Below are 23443 nucleotides of genomic sequence, written 5' to 3'. Positions count from 1 at the left end.
ACTGTCTGTTAGATCAAGGTCTCCTAGCTCCGGGAGATTGCGGCATCTTTTCTTTATGATTGGCTCGTTTGTACGAAACTTGCTTTTAGTCTCTCGCTTGGGCGGTTACGTTTAACAGGTTATCTTTGTGGTCCGAAGGACTCATATACAAAGATTTTACTTTGCCGTTTTTTACCTGAGAGTAAGCCTCTGCCCTTTAAGTATTATTCTGTTGGCTAGAGGTTATTCTCTTTCTTGTTTGAAAGGTCTCTTTTTGAGCCCGCTTCTAGGCACGCGGGTTCTCTAACTAAGAGAATCTCACGGTAAAAGGAAAGCGCAGGGCAGGTCTTGGCTGTTTTTCGTTTCCAAACGAAAAGCTTCAGGCTGGCTGTTATCCACTTTGGGTTGGGGCTCCATACCCTCGCTTTCACAGGGCTCTTTTTGAGTTAGTTTGGGCGACCTGTTGGTCGCACAGTACGGGTCTTTGCAATCTTGGTTTCCAGACCTCTTTAGGCTGGCAAGAAGGCATCTTTGCTTTCTCACATTGGTATTACTTGAATGTCTGCTGTAAGGGTTCACTTGAGATACTTAGGGGCTTCTGCCTCAACTCTGGATTTGGTTCAGAGTTTCTGTGTTCTATGCAGAAGGTTTTTTCTGGCTAGGTTTGCTTTGGACAGCTTTTTGGAGAAAGACTGATCTTGGCTCTTAGGGTTCCTTCTAATTTTCTGGCAAGTAAGCAGAATTTGGAGAATCCAGCTTCGTGCACATTTTAAACCTTTTAGCAATATTCTGGCTCCTCCAGAGCCATATTTAGCCTTTTGATCATTTCGAGTTCAATGATTTTTCTAGCTTGCATGGATCTTTTCAGATTATTGATTCTAACAGCTCTTGTTCTTATTTTTCAACTCCGTCGCTTTTTAACCCTGAACGGTTAGAAACGACGTTAAACACTGGTTAAGGGTAGAAAGTTTTTCTATCGACTTTGGTGGAGGTAATGACTTACTTAAGTCAACCTTAGCTTTATAGACTGCCACATTGTTTAGGCATGCCTTCAAGTGTTGGCAAGGAATTAAAAGGGGGGGGGGAGCAGTCAGTCCTCTCTCTTCGGGTGGCGCGGACTCAACTTTCCTCTCTTGAGCAAGTTTATTGCTCTTGGAGATCCTGATGTACATTTTTGTCCTGTTAGAGCCCTCAGCAGATTTCTGTTTCGGACTATGCACTCTCGTTTGGAGACTCAGAAACTTCTTTTTATCTCATTCATCATGGTACGGTTTAGAGATATGTTGAAAGTCTCGTTAGCCAAGTGGGTCTCCACCATAGCTAGGCAAGCTCTTGGCTGGTGGCAGAGTCTGGCAGGGAATGTCAGGGCAGTCTTGCCCTTTACTACAGCCAGGCCTCATGAGGCAAAAGATTGGGCTTCCACTCTAGTTGATCTTTATTTTAATCTCCTGGCGGAAGTTCTTGAGTCGGCTTACTGGCTTTCTCGAAAAGTTCTTCATTGATGTCTTTCTCAGGGATTTCTATGCCTTGAGACAGGATGCGTTTCTGGGTTACCTGCTCGGGTAGAGGCAGGACAAAATCTCGATTCCTATTTGGGTAAAGTGCCCTCCAACCTTTAGTAGCAATCTGCTATATGTGAGTTGGGTAAGATATGTAATTTAATTAAAAATTTTAGTAATAAATTTTCATTTGATTAATATACTTACCCAACTCACATCGTTTATTCCCTCCCGCCTCCCCGCTGTGGGGTTATATATGTCTAAAAAAGAAGTGAGTTGGGCTTCGTTTTAGAATGATGCATATGGCGGAGTATGCGCGCGCATACGGAAGGCAGCCTCGTTTCCGGGCTGGCCTAGACACCCTTACGGGTCTCGGTCACTCTTTTTTAGAGGCGTCTTTCTTGTTACCAAGGGGACGCGTACAGCGATACCAGCACTGAACCAGGGTTAATTGCTATATGTGAGTTGGGTAAGTATATTAATCAAATGAAAATTTATTACTAAAATTTTTAATTTCTGCCCCCCCCCCCCCCCCCCCCATCCCCCTTTCTCCCCTTCCCGTGTACCTCACCACCTGCTTACACCATCCCTAGGCCTTTACTTAGTTTTCGTTTTTATTTAGACAGTTAAAATGAAACGGAAAGTTACATGGTACATGTAGTGTTTTCTCTGTGGTAAGAGTATGTACATTTTGTTCAAAAGTACATGTAGTGCAAACAAATCAAACAGCATTTGGGATAAAGGGCTTGTGTACTGAGTATAAGAAATAAACTGGAAAGAGCGTTGTTTCATGAGCACTTTCTTATAGCAGAACAAATCAAATAATGAGAGGCTGATGGTTTTTACATCAATCATTAATTATAATTACATATTCTTACGCCGAATCACATAATTTGCATTGACCCACTTCGATGCTTAGGTTATGATAAAAGCTACCCCGTCTAGGTATAAGGGGAGCAACCCCAACTAAAAAAGTGACTGCACCAGAATGACTGACACCCTGGGTTACGTCCCATGTAGCCTACTACGTCATCAATGGTGCTGGTCACGTGATACCCCTTCAATCGACTACTATCACTCAAGGGTGACGGTTGTGTTCGCTTTTGCTCTGGCTGGTTTTGTGTCTACGGCACCCACCGGCCTCGGCCCCCGTCTACTTCTTGCTGGCTTGCAGCTGGTGAGATCGTTCATTTTTTCTTGTTTGTTTTATTGTTTCTGCTGTGAATTTCGCATGTCCGTTGGACTCTGAAGTTTTCAGCAGTTGTTTGGCTTCCTCACGGTCGCCATTTGCATTAGCACGTTGTCTGGCTTCTGTTGTTTTAGCCGTGTTCGGTCTATTAACGCTGTCGTAGCTTGCTTTGTAGCTGCCGTCGGTAGCTTTTACGTACGTGCTTATCTTTTTGCTTGCTTGCTTCTGAAATGTTTGTGTCTGTACGGACTTTATTATTTTCAGACTTGTGGCTTCCTCCTTGGTCGCCATTTTTAGCTAGCATGTTGTTGTTATGTTGATTTTTCGTCCGTACTCGGACGCTTAACTCTTCGTATAGCTAGTTGTTTAGCTGCCTTTGGTAGCTCCTAAACTGGTTTTAGCTGCCCTCTTTGCTGGCTTCTGAAAGGTTGGCGTCCTTTCGGACTTTGCCAGTTTCAGTTGTTTGATTATTTTTCTCTCGGTGCTTACATGGCCGTTAATGAGAATTAGAGGGAGCTAAGGCCGAGGGTTAGGGCTTGGGCCCTGCTAAGCTCTATCCCTCAGCAGCCTCTTATTTTGAAGAACTCCGTTGTTGTTCATGTTGGCACAATTTTAGGCAATTTTTTACGTTGTTCTGTGCCGTTTTTTATGTTACGGACGATTGGCCGTCTGGCTCTCTGCGTTCCGTTTTGGCCTCTAAGGCTGTCGTTTTACGTCTGTTTCGGCTCCAGAGTCTAGGGCTCTGGGGTCTGCACTTATCTTTTGCTTATTTCCAGAAATAGATTCCCTCGTTCGCGAGGTTTGCCGCGGCGGACTTCGTCGCCAGCTCTGCCCCCCGCCTGGGGGTTAGGCGACGTTCTCTCCTTCAGACTCTGGGTCTTCTCCGGACCAGGCTGCTGTCCACCGCGATGTTTCTGGACGGTCCCTTGGGGATCTTCTTCTCCTCTTCCTGGCCGGCATTTGTTGCCTTCCGCTTGCGGTAGCGCAACAGTGCATGTCCCTCCGGGGATCCGGCCACTTCAAGGTTGGTGTCTGCAGCAGCCGTTTACGGCAGCTGCACTTCCGGTTTCCGGAATCGGATGTTCTCCTGCTAGTGAGCGACTTGCGTTCACGTCGGGTCAGAACCTCTCCGTACTCCAGCAGTCGGTTCCGACAGCTGGGCTTCCTGCTTTGGCAGGAAGTAGGGGTTCACCGTCTAGTGAGCGACTTGCGTTCACGTCCGGACCGAACCCCGCCTTACACCAGCAGTTGTACGCGACAGCTGGGCTTCCGGCTCCGGCCGGAAGCAGTGGTTCTTCCGCTCGTGCGCAGCCTGCTGTCACGTCCGGTGCGTCCCACATCTTACGTCAGCAGTCGTCCGCGACAGCTGCTTCCGGCTCAGGCCGGAAGTAAAAGGCTCACTGGCTAGTGTTCGGACTACGTTCACGTCCGGTTTGAGCCTTGCCTTACGTCAGCAGTCGTCCGCGGCAGCTGCGCTTCCGGTTCCGGCCGGAAGTGTAGGTTCACCGGTAGTGCACAGGCTGCTGTCACGTCCGGTTTGGGCCTTACCCTACGTCAGCAGTCGTCAGCGTCAGCTGGGCTTCCGGTTCCGGCCGGAAGTGTAGGTTCACTGGTTAGTGCTCAGGTTGCTGTCACTTCTGGTTCGAGCCTTTACCTACTTCAGCAGTCGTCCGCGACAGCGCCGCTTCCGGTTACGGCCGGAAGCGTAGGTTCACTGGTTAGTGTACAGACTGCTGTCACGTCCGGTTTCGAGCCTTGCCCTACGGCAGCAGTCGTACGCGACGGCTGTGCTTCCAGTTCCGGCTGGAAGTATCGGTTCACTGGTTAGTGCACAGGCTACTGGCACGTTCAGTTCGAACCTTGCCTTACGGCGGTGGTCGTACGCGACCTCTGCGCTTCTGGCTGCGGACGGAAGTGTGAGCTCACCGGTTAGTGCACAGGCTGCTGTCACTTCTGGTTCGAGCTTGCCCTACTTCAGCAGTCGTCCGCGACAGCTTTGCGTCTGGTTCCGGCTGGAAGCGTAGGTTCACTCTAGTGCACAGGCTATGGTCACGTTCGGTTTGAACCTTGCCTTATGTCGGCGATCGTACGCGACCTCTGCGCTTCTGGCTCCGGCCGGAAGTGGGGGCTCACTGGATAGTGGACCTGCTATGGTCCCATCTGGTTTGAGTCTGGTTTTTTCGTCAGCAGTGCCCTTTGGGCTTGCAGGCTCCCTGCCTCAGGCGGATTAGCAGCTACCACACACTTCGGTAGTGGGTTCTGCCGTTCTCCTCACTTCCTGTGCCTTTGGTCTTCGACGCCTCTCTTCCTCCTCTTAGTCAGGGGTGAAGTTTGGCCGTTGACCTGCAGGAAAGGGGCTTCAGGCTCCGGCCTTCCCAGCTTCGGGACACTAGCGGCTCAGAGGAGGTTGCCTTTGCCCAAGATGTCCCGGAATTTGCTGTCGTCTTTTGCCCCTCTGCGTGCACCTTTGCCGGTCACGCCGGAACTTCTTCTTTGGGGAACGTTTCGAGTCCCCTGCTCTCTGAGCAGACTCTCTTCCCCTCTGAGGAAGTGGGCAGACAGCTTTTGGAACTTGCTTCCATCTCGGAGACACTCCTTTACGGAGTTCTTTGCGCCCTTTACACTCAGTTAAGAGCAGGACGCAGGGGATGCTTTCTCCACCTTTGCTAGGGCGAATTTAGAACGGAGAAGGCCTTCCTCTCTGCACAATGCCCATACGGTCATGTACAGACGGGACTTGTTCCTCGCCCATTCCTAGTTTGTGAGGAATCAATGAGACACCCTTAGTTCTTCACCCTTGGTGGATGGGTCTCTCTTCGGCCTCCTGGCCTCTAAGGCCTCCTGGCCTTCAAGTCCTCCTGGTCTCTGAAGCCTCCTGGTCTCTTAGGCCTCCTGGCCCCCAAGGCCTCCTGGCCTCTAAGGCCTCCTGGCCTCCTGGTCTCCAAGGCCTCCTGGCCTCCAAGGCCTCCTGGTCTCCTAGGCCTCCAAGGCCTCCAAGGTCTCCATGGCCTCCAAGGCCTCCAAGGCCTCCTGGCCTCTAAGGTCTCCTGGCCTCCAAGGCCTCCTGGCCTCTAAGGCCTCCTGGTCTCCAAGGCCTCCTGGCCTCCAAGGCCTCCATGGCCTCCAAGGCCTCCGGGCCTCTAAGGCCTCCTGGCCTCTAAGGTCTCCTGGCTTCCAAGGCCTCCCTGGCCTCCTGGCCTCCAAGGAGATAAAGATTTGTAGGGACCTTCAGGTCTCTTCTTTTGCTCTTCAAGCTTTGAAGCAGCAAAACGGGCTCTACCTAAGCAGACTCAGCCTTTTCAGGCTAAGTCCTCAGCTCAGGTTTATCCGGAGAGGTTCTTCCTTTCACAGACGTCTTAGTCTGTGTTTTTTGGGAACAACAGCCGGCATTAGGGCATCCGGGTTTTTTAGCCTCGGCTGGTACAACAGCCATTTCTTCCGTTGGTGGTGGTGGTTGTTGTTTGCTCTTTTGGACTCGGTCCTTGTGGGTCTTTCGCCGATTTAGACTCTGTCTTTCTCTAGCGATCGGACTTGTTCTGGTGTTTCGTCCAAACTTAAGGTTTACTTGAGTTGGCCTCGGAAGTTACATTCAGATTTTACTGAGTTTGCATTGGTTTTAGCAATGCATGGTGAGGGGTCATTCTTGTGGCCTATCACTTTTCTCAGCTTTATTGGCTAACCCTCCCCTTTCGGTGGAGGTCTAGTTAATTTCCTGGTTTCTTGGTGCGGGCTTTCAGCCCAGCATCTTTGATGGCAGGTCTACGGGCGTTCCGGCTCTCAGCCTTAGCTCGTGTAATAGTCTCCTGCCTGGCATGGGCGACTACGGTCTCCGTGTCTCTAGAATTTGTGTCTTCCTCTTCTCCCTCATCCTGCCATGAGGCGAGTCGGGTCGACTTCCGGTGGGGTGGGTTGCCTGTTAAGGTCACCCTTCTACCACTTGCATCTATTACGGACTCTTGCCTGTTGTGTTCCGTGTCTGATTCTCGGTTCTGAGGTATCAGACGTGTTTGGTTTTTCAGCCAGACTCAGGAATTTTCTGGGCTCGGTCGGCCGCGAAATTTACTTCGGGCCCTTCTTCTTGAGAACTCTCGTTCAGGGAGTCTTAAGGCTGGTTAGCTTCACAGTTTTCTGTTTTTTCTTTCCAGTCTCGTTTCTGTTTTGGGTTTTTGATTTTCTTTCATTTACCTACAAGCAGACTGCTTTGTGATCACTCTGACTTTAGTCATTTCGGTTAGAGTCACCGGTCACATCAGGCTTTGGCCACCGCGTTCTCCGCTCTGCTGGCGGCTTACACTTTTCGTAGGCCGCTTCTTCCTCTGTTTACCTCCCTCTGTGCTTCTGCATGGACTGGTAGTGGACTTCTGGTGACCGTCTCTTCTGAGTTGTTTCTTTGAGTTTGACTCTGGTTTTTTGTACTCAGACGTCTCTCTCTCTTTCTAGGAAACAGGTCACTCCTCTCTGGAGCTGACCGTTATCTCTCCGGCCTTTCGGGCCTCTCTCCATGCCAAGGCTTTTTCTTTGGCATGATTGTCTTACGGTCCTGGGGAAGGTTGGTGCTTTTCATTTATGATCGGTCAACCTTACGCTTAGTCGTTTCCAGGGTTTTTGGCATTTCCTTCCAATAGTAAGGGGGGGGGGGGGGGGGCAGCTTGTCTGTCCCTCTACTCGGCTCGGGTTATTCAAGACTTGAGCCCCTTTCTGGGCTGTTTTTTATGGTTCAGGAGATGGGAAGAAGTGCTGAGCACAGCTTACGGGCTCTCTGATGCTGTCTTTCGCATTTTTTGCCTGAGCGGCATTGCGACTGTCATTTAGGTTGGTTCTCGGTCCTCGTTCTGTCTTTTGGCAGTGGGCCAGTTCCTGGCAAGGGTTTTAGAGTGAGCTAGATGTTTTCTTTCTCACCGGCTCTTTCCCTGTTGTTTGGCAGTGGGCCAGTTTTTCGGCGAGGGATTCTCTTTCCCTCCGCCTTGGCGTAGCTTTCGGCTATCTTTCCCCTAGGCTCAGCCCGAGCTCTTTTTCCAGGGCCTGGGCCTCCTCCTCGGCCGTTTTACGGTCTGGGAGGTTGGATGATGTCCTGCACACAGCTTACTGGTGCTCGGCTTTTGTCTTTATCAGTTTAATAGGGAGACATTGCTGCCTTGGGCCTCTTCCTTGGCCGTCTTGCGGTCCCACAGAATGAGCGAAGTTTTGAATACAGCTTATTGGCGATCAGACGATGTATTCATCAGCTTTTATCTGAGAGACATTGCTTCGCTCTGTAACGATGGATCAAGGTCCCTGCCTGCCTTGGTGGCAGCGGGCCAGTGCATTTCCAGAAATTGATGGTGAGTTTGAACTTTTTTGATCTTACCCACCGCCTGGTTGGAGTTATCTGCAAATTATGTGATTCGGCGTAAGAATATGTAATTATAATCGAAAATTTTTATCTAAATTTTGATTTGATTAATATACTTACCCGAATCACATAAGTAATTCCCTCCCGCCTGCCCCGCTCGATATTTTTAGTATGCTATTAGTCGATTGAAGGGGTATCACGTGACCAGCACCATTGATGACGTAGTAGGCTACATGGGACGTAACCCAGGGTGTCAGTCATTCTGGTGCAGTCACTTTTTTAGTTGGGGTTGCTCCCCTTATACCTAGACGGGGTAGCTTTTATCATAACCTAAGCATCGAAGTGGGTCAATGCAAATTATGTGATTCGGGTAAGTATATTAATCAAATCAAAATTTAGATAAAAATTTTCGATTTTGTTGTTGTTTTACTTATTTTACTGATGGAAAGACTGACATTTGGACAGCTTAAAATACTTGGTGAATTGTTTCAGATTTTTGCTTTACCACCTGGCAGGGGCATTGGCGGCAGTGTCTTGTTTAGTGTGGAGGTATGGACACCTGCTTTTTTGTTTTGTTGAACATATTTGTTGTTGTGAGTGTTTTTTGGGGGGCTGGATTGTTTGTTTTATTTGGCTTTAAAAAAAAATTGTTGTTGGTGTTGTTAACTTTTGAAGTACAATGTCAGTCTTCTGAAAAAAATATTCTGCTTTCAAAAAAAGAAATCATTCCAGGATTGTGACAACGGTGTTTAAAGAATTAAACTCTTATTACTCCTTGAAGTTGAACACAGACATTGTAGGTCTTTATATATCTGCCAAATGAAAGTGTCTGAAAATGTACTCTTTACTTAACTTTCCTTTATGTGCCATTTGGCTTCACATTTTCTTTTTCTTCTTCGTTCATAGGCTGAAATTCCCACATACACTCGTGTTTTTGCACGAGTGGGTTTTTACGTGTATGACTAGTTTAACCCTGCCATTTAGGCAGCCATACGTCAATTTTGGGGGAGGCTTTACATCTCACTCTGTTAGGTGAAACAGTGATTGAAAATAAGGTTCTTGAATTTCTGGGCTGTCTTGACTTTTTATATTTTTGTTGCAGAGAGAGTACCGTGACCAGCACGAATATGAAACACGTCTGTCCTTGTTTGGAGGGCTGGTTCATGCACGTGACACATCGCTGGCTGTGAGACTGGATCTGCCAGACTTGCCTGACGATCCACAGTCTAGGTAACAATAAGAAGAGCAGATGAACACTGTTCATTCATTATCTGTATCATACAGACCTGGGAACCCATACCATTTCGCCGTATTTTGTATGCCTGATTGTCTAGAATACCATCAGTACAGTCATTGAAAAAAAATACGATGAGAAAAATTCCTGGACTACTTGTTGTCAAAAGCGCATCCTGAAGCTGATCCGGTATTTTGACACATGATTACAGTTTTTGTCAGTAAACATTTAAAGAAGCATTTGTTTTAAACGTATTAGTAAACTTCATTAACGGTGCGGCGGACGCGTGTTAAGCATGTTTGAATCATGTATGTTCAAATGCTGTGTGGAGTACGATCATTTTTCTGAAATTCACCAAGTTTGTTTGAGAATACTCCAAGTGCAAGACAGGGTTCCCTGTCAGATCATAATTTGCCTGCTTTTGGCTTTTGGAATTAGCTGTGCGTAAAAATGTGTTCATTGTAGAGTATCTTGGAGAAGAGGAAGGTTAACATCTGCAAAGGAAACATATTTGGCTTGTTAGAGTAGGGTTCTGTCAGTTTGGCAGTGTCAATTTTGCTTTCATTTTGCTGTGATTGATGTCTTTTTTTCTGTTGTTGTTATTTACTGAATCACTTTGACACGAGAAAACACTTTCTGCCTTGTTTCAGCCCTCCTGAGATCATGATACCAAAGGCCATTTCTATGAGTGAGGTAAATATGAGATATAATTTTGTGTGTGTACAAAATTAGAGGCAGCTGATTTGGGGGAAAATTGTATTAGAAGTGATAAAACTAAAGCACACCTCTTTTTCATTTTGTTTCACACCAAGTTTATTACAATGTTTGACATAGAACGCCATCTAATTGTCTTTGATCTTCTTTACTGTTGTGCTTATCCTGGTTCAAATTATATGAAGGAAGCTGTTTGATATTAACGGGTAATGTATCAATTAAACATTGGAATTTCCTTCTCGGACCCTTGTGACGTCAGAATCCAACAAAAACTCACATCAGGCGGCTAGCCGAGACTACAAAGAGTGCACATTTGTGTGGGTTCAATGGTAACAAATAAAACGAGTTGTAACTAAAATCGATCAATACCTAAATGTTATTTGTATTTTTGACCAAAATATGACATTTTACAAAGATCTTGTCAATCATTGTTCACCTCGACTGCAGGGAGGAACACTGACTGTCTCGATCCGTGTAACATGTACTATTTTGGTCAAAAATACAAATAACGTATAATAAGTGCTGAATGCTCATCCATTGTTTTTGTTGATGGTCAGCTTTCAGAGGACGAGGGCTTTATCACCACAGAGGCTTCATCAACAGTGACCACACCAGCAGAAAGTTTTGTGGAGGAGGACATCTGGGAGCTGGCACTGACCACCACACCAAGCCAGCACTATGTCTGGGAACGCATTGGATGGTAATAGACCATGTTTGGAAATAACTTTTTCACTGCTACATGACAATGACAATGAGTTAGACCACTTGAAGCTCTGACAAATATTTCGACTTTCGCTTCATTATGTGTTGCTCTGGGGGAAAGTGCGATTCTGATAGTCGATACTCTGCGCGCGTACGTAACATCTGTTTCTTCCCATTTGTGAAACTTTCCCATGGGGCATTACAAGCCAGTCACTAGCGAGAGGGTGTGTCTCAAATTTGTCAGTCAGCCATATTTTCTGAAAGGCCTCTGAAGGGCCTTACTTTGCAGATTCTTCACACCTAGGATTACATTTCAAGTGAAAGCTGAATTGCACCCTGGACCCTGTATCTTGAGAGGCAAAATATGGCACTAATGCATGGTTATGGATTGAATTATTTGTGTGCCTGGGAAAAGCAAAATGATGCACTTTCTCACTAGTATGACAACCTGCATAACAGAAATGTGAACCCAGACTATACAGGGAGCTTTGCTCTAGCTCTAAAACTACAAACAGCAATGCCTTTGTACAAAAACCCCCACAAAAAGTGTCTGAGTGTCACCAAATCATTGCAAATATGTACAATATACTTTATACAGTCTGGTATGTCTACCCATCTCAAATACAATTGACAAACTGTGAAGACTAACCTGATGTGCATATGACTGCTAGGCATTGTTAAAACACCATGACATAAGATGATACTTTTTTTCTGAATGACAGTGAGCCCATGGTGACGGAACGTAGCTACCTGACAGAGATGGGACCACAGGCAGTGGATGAGCTGTACCACCTGCGTCGTCACAATGAGCACCTGCTTGACCCTGGCACCTGGCAACCCCCTGTGCGACAGGTGTCCTCTGCACAGCTTGTCAAAGACATCATCTACCTGCTAATTGGCTTTCCTTCTTGCACCTTCCCCTTCTCTCTGGTTTGTAGAATGAATTTGTAATCCATGTTTCAGTGTTGTTTACAGGCCTCCGTCTTCCAGAGCTGCCAAATGCTACGCCTTGGTCATAAACATTGTCTACACTGAAGAAAAATGGGACTGCAAATATGCTCCAATGGGCATTTCATGTTCCTGCATTTGAATGAAACTTTATTAAAAATGTCTTTTCTTGTGCAAGACGGCATAAATACGGATGGAGGAATACATGTTAAGAAATGCTACACTTGAACACCATTTGCTACACTGAAAATTAAAACAAATTCTAAATTGCTACACTTGAGGCTTCATGAGGGTTAGCAGGTACTGTCTTCGGCCATTTATGTATACTTTTTTGACCTGATGCATTGTCCTGACCTCAGGCCGGTAGTATGTATGATGGAAAGCCGTTTGGCTCATAACCATTACACGCGTAATAAAAAATAAATACACGCGTAATAAATGATTAATACGCGTATAATAAATGATTAATGCGCGTGTAATTTATCTTTTTTCTTATGCTATGGAATAGCATAATGATTAAATACACGTGTAATAACTATTTCATACGCGTGTAAGAAATGATTATTACGCGTGTATTAATTATTTCTTACACGCGCATGAAATATTTATTACGCGTGTATTAAATATTTTTTACACGCGCATGAAATGATTATTACGCGTGTATTAATTATTTCTTACACGCGCATAAAATATTTATTACGCGTGTATTAAATATTTCTTACACGCGCATGAAATATTTATTACGCGTGTATTTAATCATTTCGTACACGTGTATGACATTTTTATTCCACGTGCATTTAATCATTTCTTACACGCGTATAAACTATTTCCTGCATGTGTATTTAATCATTTCTTACACGTGCATGAAATATTTATTACACGCGTATTTAATCATTTCTTACACGCGCATGAAATAGTTATTACACGCGTATTTAATCATTTCTTACACGCGTAAAAAATGATTATTACACGCGCATTAATCATTTATTACACGCGTATTAATCATTTATTACGCGTGTATTTATTTTTTATTACGCGTGTAATTGTTATGAGCCAAACGGCTTTCCATATATGTATGATGGCTGTGACACGTGGGATGTCTTTTACACAAATTTATTTTGGGGTCCAGGACATTTTGACCGATATATATTCTGAGTCCATGTCCAACTGACCCGTTGTCTTTTGTGTCTGGGAACAACACTGATTTATTTAGATTGTTGTTTTTGAAATTGTTCAGTATACCAAGATTGCTGATGAAGTATCGTTAAGCTGGGTAATATCAGCAGAATTATTTATTTCCAGCTCTTCTTTTTGAGTCACTTGAGAAAAAGTGACTCTATGTAATCGGTCAGTGTTAGTCTGTCCGGCCGGCCGTCCGGCCGGCCGTCCGTCCGGCCGTCCGTAGACACCACCTTAACGTTGGACTTTTCTCGGAAACTATCAAAGCGATCGGGCTCATATTTTGTTTAGTCGTGACCTCCAATGACCTCTACACTTTAACGATGGTTTCGTTGACCTTTGACCTTTTTCAAGGTCACAGGTCAGCGTCAAAGGAAAAATTAGACATTTTATATCTTTGACAAAGTTCATCGGATGTGATTGAAACTTTGTAGGATTATTCTTTACATCAAAGTATTTACATCTGTAGCCTTTTACGAACGTTATCAGAAAAACAAGGGAGATAACTAGCCTTTTCTGTTCGGCAACACACAACTTAACGTTGGGCTTTTCTCGGAAACTATAAAAGTGACCGGGCTCAAATTTTATGTGAACGTGACTCATTGTGTTGTGAATAGCAATTTCTTCCTGTCCATCTGATGCCTCATATAATATTCAGAACTGCGAAAGTGACTCGATCGAGCGTTTGCTCTTCTTGTTGTTTTTTGTTTTTACTTTTTTTTTTTAACTAGAGTGGAATTTTTATCAAGATTCTACTGTTAAATAATCTTATGGCATAAAACTTTGCCTCTTCGTGGGTGAAATTGACTTGTAATCTAAGATTGACATGTAATCAAGAATAGACGATTGTTGGAAATAACTCCGTCGAGTTTGTATGGGCTGTGAAAGAGTGAATACCCTTGCTTTTCCTCTGACAAATATTTTCACAGTTGCTCCTGTCCATGTGTTTCCGACACACCCCTTCCTAGTGATTGGCCCCTCCAATGTTTGTCCTAGTAAAAAGCAAGGGCAGTCACTCTTCCATAACCTATACAAACCCAATAGTCATTTTTGGAATTCGTCTATTGGCATCATGCACTGTAAATTAATTGCTCTTTTGAGACGATAAAGTGTTCCACGTTGGTTTCTGTGTTGCAGGCGGAAGACTCATTTACCATCAACCCCACTGTGAGCACCAGTGGACTCAGCCCTGAATCGTTGCACAGCTTTCTGGTAGACTTCACTGAGTGCGGCACCCTGTATCACCGCCTGGCGCTGTTCTCTGCTCCCAGAGAGCTGGACTCGCTCTTCACAGGGGGCCTGGTTATTCAGGCTTTCACCGGCGCCATACGATCTGTGCTGCAGTCCTACAGAGCTGTCGTGCTCAGTCTTCCCAGGGACCTGACTTTACTGGGAATGAAGATGCACTGTCATGACGCTCTCAGGCAAATCAGGTTGGTGTGGGGTAGGAGGTGGGGGGGGGGGGGGGGAGTGTTTGTGTGTGAGTGTGCGTGCATGCATACCGTACTTTCCGGGTGACAAGGCGCTTCGTTATACAAGACGCACCCCCTTCTTTTTAAAAAAAATTGTAATCCCGTCACCCATTGGGCGCAGGGGGCCGATAGGGCGCACCAAAATTGAAAAAGTATACCGGTAACAAACGGTTGAAGAATGAAAATAAGCCACACATCAAAGGCAGGTTTATTGTTTATAGACACGACCTTCTTCCAAGGGGTCAGTGACCGAGTTTAACAGAGTGGAAATATGTGTGCTCTGTGTGTGCCGCGAGATCAAAGGCATTGTGATAGCTGGGTGGCCTTGTTTATAGACACGACCTTCTTCCCAGGGGTCAATGACCCAGTTTTTGCCATGAGAGGTGGTTCCCCTGTCATATCTGAGAGAGGAAACACTTCCTGCACCGGGGTCAGTGACCAGTCAGTGACCGAGTTTAACAGAGTGGAAATATGTGTGTTCTGTGTGTGCGGCCAGATCAAAGGCAGGTCCATTGTGATAGCTGGGTGGCTTGAGAGCTGAGGAAACTTGGCCAGGGCAGTACCTAGTAGCTGAAACATGCATTATCACAAGTTGTTTGACTGGTACTCAGGCGGTCTCTTTGATTTTTTTCGTATTTCATACACGGATTAGACGCTTCGTTATACAAGACGCAGGGGTCGAACTCGAGGAAAAAAGTCGCGCCTTATGACCCGGAAAGTACGGTATGTGTTTGTGTGAGAGAGGGGGAGAAAGAGGAAACCAGTGAGAGAGAGGACAACTGAAAGTGTGTGTGTGTGTGTGCATGCGTGGGGGGGGATTGTCTATACATGCTTGTGTGTGTGCGCATGCATATGTGTTTGTGTGAGAGCGGGGGAGAAAGAGGAAACCAGTGAGACAAAAGACAGCTGAAAGAGTTTACGGTCAAGTTTGAGAAAGATACCCGAGTTTATCACGTCTGATATACCTGGAATGAATGGCTTCCAAAACCTAAAAATGATCTTGGCATACATTGTAAGAGTTTGTGCAGACACCACCCCTCTCAAGTAAGACAAACTGTATTTTGTCAAAGAAATGAGGGTATGTATTTTTGCTTCAGCATTGATCCAACCACTCTGTACATGAGATCAACATGTTTTGCTTCAGCATTGATCCAACCACTCTGTACATGAGATCAACATGTTTCAACTCCTTGCTCCTGTTTCTTTCAATAGATTTCTGGCAGAACTTTGTCACTGTGATGAGAAGTATCCAACAGCAGGACCAGATGCTTCTTTTCTTACAGTAAGTTTTGCCTCTGTGTTTTGCCCCTTTAAGACCTAAAAAGAATCTGAGAAAACCAAGTCTGGAAAAAGACAGTCTTAAAATGAAAGTACATTTGCAGAGGTTACGTGTAGAAAATCTTAAATACAAGGTCTTAAAAAGGGGGGCAGTTTTAAATCTTAAAAGAGGGTTCCTCTGTGTTCTGATGAAAGTTGCTGAAATATGTTATGCAAGTTATTTCCAAGAGTGTTATGAGTTGTTTAACTGCAAACATTTTATTGATTGATTGATTGATTGATTGATTGATTGATTGATTGATTGATTGATTGCTTTGTTTGTTTGTTTGTTTGTTTAATTTATTTATTTATTGGTATCTATATATCTATATATATATACGACTAGTGTCTGTCTGTCTGTCTGTTCGCGATGCACGGCCAAAGTTCTCGGTGGATCTTTTTCAAATTTGGACACCGTATTCAGCTACACCCCGGACACAACCTCATCGATGAGATATTTCAACACGTGCTCTCAGCGCGCAGCGCTGTGCGCGCTGAACCGATTTTGGTTTTTTTTGTCGGGATCCACTACCAGTAACTCTTCCTTATCTTCTCCAGTGTTTTCAGCCGCGATTATCTCCCTTCCTCCGTGTGGCGTCAATCCATATTCCCGTTACTACGTTACTATTTTTAGAAGGTCACTGCACGTTACTATTTTTAGAAGGTCTCCAGTGTTTTGCGCGTTTATCCTTCGTGCGCCGGCAAAGCCGGGTCCCAGGCGCAGCCTGGTATTCGGGTCTACTTCTTCTCGGCGAAGCCGGTACCCGGCAAAGCGGGTAATCATCTAGTGTATATATATATATATATATATATATGGGTTTTTTTAACTTGCAGGGTGTGCCTTTGATCTCGTACCTGTACCAGGAGACCCTGGCGTCTGTCAACACAGACAACTACCTGCTGATGCTGTTCCTGCTCCGCACCACCTGTCAGCCGTTTGTTATGTAAGCTGTCTTTCTCAATGATTCCCCAACATACAACAAGATTTTGTTTTAAATGGAGATTAGCTATAAGTAATTTGTATTCTTGGGGGCTAGACTTTATTTGAAGGAGCATACCTGGAGATTAGACAACAACAACAGCAACAACAACAACAACGACGATAGGAACACACCCAGCATCCAAATCGAAGTGTTCACCCTTTCATTAATTTTGTGTGTGTATCTTGTGTGTTTTATACCTTCTTTTTTTATTTAACAGGTTTGTTCAAGACTGGGTGTTTCATGGAACTTTCCGTGATGTGTATGGGGAATTTATGATCCAGGTGAATCATCAGTTTTTGGAAGCCAGAGGTAAGAATTATTTTGTTTACTTCTGCTCGTTCACCTGTCAACCAGGATTGAGGTGCACGACAAAGTTACCACCCAAACGGGAGCCCCCGCAGTGTCGGATTGGTTGAAACTGAAGATTTGTTGCAGACCTGTGCACATCTACGGTTTCTCCGTAATTTCTCCGATTTTTATATGCAGAATTACTCCAAAAAAAGTTTGTACTTTTGTTCTGTTTTAAGATGTTTTGACCAATTAGTTGGCCATTGCGCTGAAAAGACGTTTTCCGAATTACCGGTAGCGCGTTTTCTCAGCATTGAGTCTTCGTTCAAGATTAGACTTAGTTCGTCCAGCGTCTGCGTGGCAACTTGTGATTGAAGTGAAACATGGAAAAGAAAAAAAGAGTGCGAGATTCAGAAAGTGAAGAGGAGACAGCAGCTCTGTCACCAAAGAAGAAGAAAACGGCACAAGTGCTGGAAGTCCAGTTATTCTCGAGACAACCTTGAGATCGTAAAATCCAGCAAAGGAGACCAATACGTAATTCCCTTTCTACTGCGTCATAGTGTTTCAGTTTGTGTGCTTTGTGAGCAGAATTATGTCTTGAACTGTCGTTACAGCTTACTACTGAAACATTTTAAAAACTACTGAAATTTGGTTTGTTTACTACTGATGAGCGTTTTGAGTGTGCACAGGTCTGTTGTGATTTCAACGAATCAGAACCTGCGGTTTGTTCTCTCCCGTTTGGGTGGCACCCACTTTGAGTTCGTGCCCCTCGGCCCAGCTATCAAGATGAAGTTGTTGGTCCTGTGTAATTCCTCTACAGGCTTGTACAGTCTGTCCTCAAGGGTTGTGGGGCTTTGTCAGATCTCCTGTTGAAGGTTCTTGCCGTCCTGGAGGATGTGTTCTGCATTTTGTTCTGTTTTCTACATGGACATATTTGGGAGGGCACTGTTTTTAAACCTCCTTTAAGGTGGTCCAAAATTGTTCTATGACGTGTTAGGGGTTCACAGCATTTATAGGTACTTTGAACACCCTAGAACCACTGTATGATGTTTGTTTTTATCAATGTCATCCTCATTTTTGCAATTAAGTGATGGTTTTGAAAGTGAGTAAATGCTAAAAATCTTGAAATCGGGGTAATGGGGGTAAATTTACAGAGATTATGAACAGAAAATCTGAGAAAACAGGGTCTTAAACTGGGAAGTTTTATAGAGGGGTTCAACTGTATTGTGTGACTTTGTGTTGCAGATGAGCAGTACTGGGAGAAGGGCTACACGCTGACCACAGAGGATGAGACGGCCACCATGCCCACCTTCCTCGTTGACCTGGCGCCGGCCATTTTCCGCTGCGGCAAGGCTCTCAACCTGCTGAAAATGTGCAACCCTCAGGTAACTGCTGGAAAGAAATCTCTTCCTTCTTTTATATCCATCTTCCGCTGAGGCAAAGCCCTCAACCTGCTGAAAATGTGCAACCCTCAGGTAAACTGCGTGAGAGAAATCTCTTCCTTTTTTGGTATCCATCTTCTGCTGTGGCAAGGTCTTTAAATTGTTGAAAATGTGCAATCCTAGGGTACCTGCTTGAAAGAAATCTCTTCTTTTTTTGGTATAATAATAATAATAATAATAAATGAGCATTTATATAGCGCAACATCATAACTTTACAATTATGCTCTTTGCGCTTGACACATTTAAAATTCAAACACAGTTATACAAGCATTTACATCTACATTCATAGTCAGCAACGCTTGATTAAAAGCATACACCATCAAACATACATTACAACAGATTCTTCCACTAATTAAGTAATAAAAACATGAATAAAATAGGTAGTAAAAACAAGGAAATACCAGCTGAATACCCTTAATCAAACAGAACATGTTATTAATACTGAAAAACAGCCCTAAATGTGTATACACATTATCACATTATCACTAAAACAACAAATACACTACATGTAGCCTACTGATGGACTGAGAAAACATAATCAGGGGTTGTATTTCTTGAAGAGGTGCGTTTTAAGTGCTCGTTTGAATGCTTGGGGTGACTGAGAGTGGCGGATGTGAAAGGGGAGAGAATTCCAGTGTGTGGGTGCGCAGAAAGTAAAAGTGCGTTGTCCGTATGTTTTGGTTTTGGTGTGTGGAATGGTGAGGATGCGACAGTCAGAAGAGGCACGGAGTTGTCTTGCTGGAGAATAGACGGTGAGGAGTTCAGAGAAGTAAGCAGGAGACGAGCCAGAAAAGAAGTTAAAGCAGAGGGTGGACAGTTTGTAGTCAATGCGGGCTTGAATAGGTAACCAGTGCAGTGTGTGAAGAAGTGTTTTGCGTCATCTCGTTTTCGTGCTTTCAGAATGAGGCGTGCTGCCGAGTTTTGGACTTTTTGTAGTTTATGCAGGAGATACAGAGGACAGCCAGAGAGAAGAGAGTTGCAGTAGTCGAGTTTAGAAAGAACAAAGGCACAGACAAGAGTGTTAGTTGTTTGAGAGGAGAGTGTGTGGCGAATGGTGCTGATCTTACGAAGCTCAAAATAAGCTGCTCTACAGACTAAAGATATATGTTTGTTAAGGGTCATGTCAGATGAAAGGGTGAATCCAAGGTTTCTAGCTGATGGGGAGAAAAGAATGTCGGTGTCGCCTACTTGAACAGAAACGGGTTATCAGTTATGTGCAGCTGACTATTCAAACTTTTCCTGTCAGTTAAAGTATATCAGGTCAGAAGAAAGGTGAGAGGTTGATCTGATGATTATAAACAGGTTTATTTCTTCATATGATAACTGGGTTCAGAGAAATTGGTCTTCTTCTGCCTTCGTGAGCTGCAACAGACTCATGAGTAGGCTTTTAGGTGTACAGCTGTTTTCCCCCCTCAATTTTAGGCAGTCATACTCCGTTTTCAAATGTGATTTCTTGGCAGCTTAGGCTAATAAACCTCTGATCCTTCTGGTTAACAGTTGAACCTGCCCTAGCGACCATCTCTTGAGAACGACCACCTGTCCAAAACGACCACTCCAAAGGGCTTTATCTCTTTTAAATTCACCGTTCCATTACAAGCACCTGTCAATAAAGACAACTTTTGGTCGGTCCCTTGGCTGGTGGTTAGAGACAGGTTCCACCGTTCCATTACAAGCACCTGTCAATAAAGACAACTTTTGGTCGGTCCCTTGGCTGATGGTTAGAGACAGGTTCCACCGTTCCATTACAAGCACCTGTCAATAAAGACCACTTTTGGTCGGTCCCTTGGGTGGTGGTTAGAGACAAGTTCCACCGTTCCATTACAAGCACCTGTCAATAAAGACAACTTTTGGTCGGTCCCTTGGGTGATGGTTAGAGACAGGTTCCACCGTTCCATTACAAGCACCTGTCAATAAAGACCACTTTTGGTCGGTCCCTTGGGTGATGGTTAGAGACAGGTTCCACCGTTCCATTACAAGCACCTGTCAATAAAGACAACTTTTGGTCGGTCCCTTGGCTGGTGGTTAGAGACAGGTTCCACCGTATAATGTGATTTTTTCCATTCTTCATCATGATACAAGTAATATGTTTCTGTCCTCAGCACTTCCTGTGTTGCACCAGCGACAGCGAGATACCTCGGATCTTCATCTCCTATGCTCGGTCCGACCTGCGTGACATTGGGGTGCAGTGCCAGATGTACGTCAGTCGCATGCAGCAGATCGCTCGGCAACTAACCATGTCAAGGTCAGTCTGAAACTCCGTGTTCTTTCTGTGTTTCACAACAAAAAAGAAGAAAAAAGCTTGCCGTGCACATCATGTGGGGCGTTTAATTTTAATATCTACACATTTTATTCAAATATTTGTGATCCTAACGATTGACGTCACAATTCTCATGTACAACACCTTGAAATTAATCTGTTATATAGACATGTGTGTATGCTGTTGAAGTATGTGTCAGTTCTTTCTGTGTTACAATTTATATTACATTTTGGAATGTTTGATTTTTGACAAAACATGACATTCACAAGTACATCGACCCAATTGTCTTTATAGAGAACAGACAAACAAGTTTTTAAGTTTAGATTCATGTTTCTAAGCCCTGAGACTTTCGCTGTGCACTTGGATTTTTATCGAGGAGAGTCTGCACAAAGTCGAACCCACGCCGATAGCAACAACTGGTTTTGAAGGCAGTGCGGGTGGGGATGTAGCTCAGTCGGTAGCGCGCTGGATTTGCATTCAGTTGGCCGCTGTCAGCGTGAGTTCGTCCCCACGTTCGGCGAGAGATTTATTTCTCAGAGTCAACTTTGTGTGCAGACTCTCCTCGGTGTCCGAACACCCTGTGTGTACACGCAAGCACAAGACCAAGTGCGCACGAAAAAGATCCTGTAATCCATGTCAGAGTTCGGTGGGTTATAGAAACACGAAAATACCCAGCATGCTTCCTCCGAAAACGGCGTATGGCTGCCTAAATGGCGGGGTAAAAAAAAACCAAAGGTCATACACGTAAAATTCCACTCGTGCAAAAAACACGAGTGTACATGGGAGTTTCAGCCCACGAACGCTGAAGAAGAAGAAGAAGAAGAAGAAGGCAGTGCCACTACCGACTAACCGACTAAGCTATTTCCCCGCCTCATCATGCTAAACATCAAATTTCATTACTCTGTTCTTTTCTTCTTTCACAGAGCGGACAAGCTGCGGCGAGCAGCAGACGCTCAACACGAACTGCTGGAAACTGCACGACGTATGGCTGCCATGGAGATAGCCCGTCTTCAAGGTGAGACAATACATCACCTGCGTTACTTTGATAACAGCACTGTACGGTATCCTTCAATAGTGCACTTTCCTTTCTGGGGGTTGTGCTTTGTGTGATTTTTATCTTAAAATCTCCAGAAACTTATGAGATGCTCTGCTTTTTTCATTGATTTTTGTGTGTTGAAGAACTCCTTACGGTATCCTTCGATAGTAAATTTTCCTCTCTGGCTGTTGTGCTTTGTGTATTGAAGAACTCCTTACGGTATCCTTCGATAGTACACTTTCCTCTCTGGCTGTTGTGCTTTGTGTGTTGAAGAACTCCTTACGGTATCCTTCGACAGTACACTTTCCTCTCTGGCTGTTGTGCTTTGTGTGTTAAAGAACTCCTTACAGTATCCTTCGATAGTACACTTTCCTCCCTGGCTGTTGTGCTTTGTGTTTTGAAGAACTCCTTACGGTATCCTTCGACAGTACACTTTCCTCTCTGGCTGTTGTGCTTTGTGTGTTGAAGAACTCCTTACGGTATCCTTCGACAGTACACTTTCCTGTCTGGCTGTTGTGCTTTGTGTGTTGAAGAACTCCTTACGGTATCCTTCGACAGTACACTTTCCTGTCTGGCTGTTGTGCTTTGTGTGTTGAAGAACTCCTTACGGTATCCTTCGACAGTACACTTTCCTCTCTGGCTGTTGTGCTTTGTGTGTTAAAGAACTCCTTACGGTATCCTTCAATAGTGCACTTTCCTTTCTGGGGGTTGTGCTTTGTGTGATTTTTATCTTAAAATCTCCAGAAACTTATGAGATGCTCTGCTTTTTCACTGATCTCTTTTGCGAAAGAACTCGTGCATAACAACATGAATAGAAATTACAATTGAAGCTAGTATATACAGCACCATGATTTGATGCCCCTGAAATGTTCAGTTGTGGAAGAATGTTTTTTGTTACCACTTTTTATCTGTTGCTTGGTACATCAGATGTTTAGAATAGACGCTAGTATATTCAGTGTCTTTTATTTGATTGCACTGAAACATTACGCAGTGGAAAGATGTTTTCTGTGGCCTTTTTATGTCTGGTGCTTGGTTTGATTATACTGATGATCTCTAAAACCTCAGTGAAATGTGACAGGTATTTTGGATGGGCGGAAGCAAAAAGCAGACGCCAAGAAAAGGAAGGAATTCAAACGGCTGAAGGACCAGATGACAACCGACTTGCAGGTGAGTTGCTTGGGCGCCTAAATACATGAACAACAGATAACTTGTTGCAGCTGAACGAAAATAACTGTATTGGGATGAACAACTGAAGTGATGTAATGAAGCGCGCACAACATGATGCCGTTTTCTTTAAAAAATCAGTGTTCACAGGTTCATTGGAGTTCTCAATTTGTTGCAGAGAATCGCTCACAACGTGTTTTGATCGAGGTCACTTGGGTTTGGCTTGAGGTCATGTGAGTTTCGGAAAACACAATGATCAGCAAGCCATCGATGGCATTAAATTACATATCTTACCCAACTCACATATAGCAATTAACCCTAGTTCAGTGCTGGTTACGCTGTACGCGTCCCCTTGGTAACCAAGGGAGACCACTCTAAAAAAGAGAGTGACCTATCCCATAATGCCAGACTAACTACTAGCCTGACTTCCGTATGCGCGCGCATACACCACCATCTTATCATTCCAAAACTCAGCGTCAGACTGGCTGGTCGCATTTACGTACGCTCTGGCTGTTGTTCAGCCGATGTTGCTTGGTCTGTGGGACCGGGTTTCTTCTCCTTGGTATTCTTTCGTCGTCTTACCTTGCTACTGTATTGAGGTGAGATTGTTCTTTGTCTTGTACTTGTATTAAGGCGTTGTTTGGCCATTTTGGACTTGTGAAATTTTTCGAAATTTTTTTCTGAAATTTTTTGACCAAGTCTGTCTTG

The 23443-nt window shown here is 44.5% G+C and overlaps 1 protein-coding gene across 1 annotated transcript in view; it reads left to right on the top strand.

Moving 5' to 3' along the window:
- Window positions 1-23443, top strand: part of LOC138964823 (gamma-tubulin complex component 6-like) — a 64368-nt gene that overhangs the window by 15307 nt on the left and 25618 nt on the right. The window contains exons 6-18 of the mRNA XM_070336861.1: window positions 8492-8548; window positions 9102-9229; window positions 9884-9926; window positions 10505-10647; window positions 11372-11579; window positions 13914-14209; window positions 15461-15530; window positions 16400-16509; window positions 16766-16857; window positions 18082-18221; window positions 20378-20520; window positions 21459-21550; window positions 22650-22738. Of these exons, the coding sequence (XP_070192962.1) occupies window positions 8492-8548; window positions 9102-9229; window positions 9884-9926; window positions 10505-10647; window positions 11372-11579; window positions 13914-14209; window positions 15461-15530; window positions 16400-16509; window positions 16766-16857; window positions 18082-18221; window positions 20378-20520; window positions 21459-21550; window positions 22650-22738 (1611 nt within the window). The remainder of the gene's footprint in view (window positions 1-8491; window positions 8549-9101; window positions 9230-9883; window positions 9927-10504; window positions 10648-11371; window positions 11580-13913; window positions 14210-15460; window positions 15531-16399; window positions 16510-16765; window positions 16858-18081; window positions 18222-20377; window positions 20521-21458; window positions 21551-22649; window positions 22739-23443) is intronic.

Source organism: Littorina saxatilis, linkage group LG4, assembly GCF_037325665.1.
Source record: "Littorina saxatilis isolate snail1 linkage group LG4, US_GU_Lsax_2.0, whole genome shotgun sequence".
Taxonomy (NCBI): domain Eukaryota; kingdom Metazoa; phylum Mollusca; class Gastropoda; order Littorinimorpha; family Littorinidae; genus Littorina; species Littorina saxatilis.
Note: the sequence above shows the minus strand (reverse complement) of the source record. Positions and strands in the feature narration are given on the sequence as shown.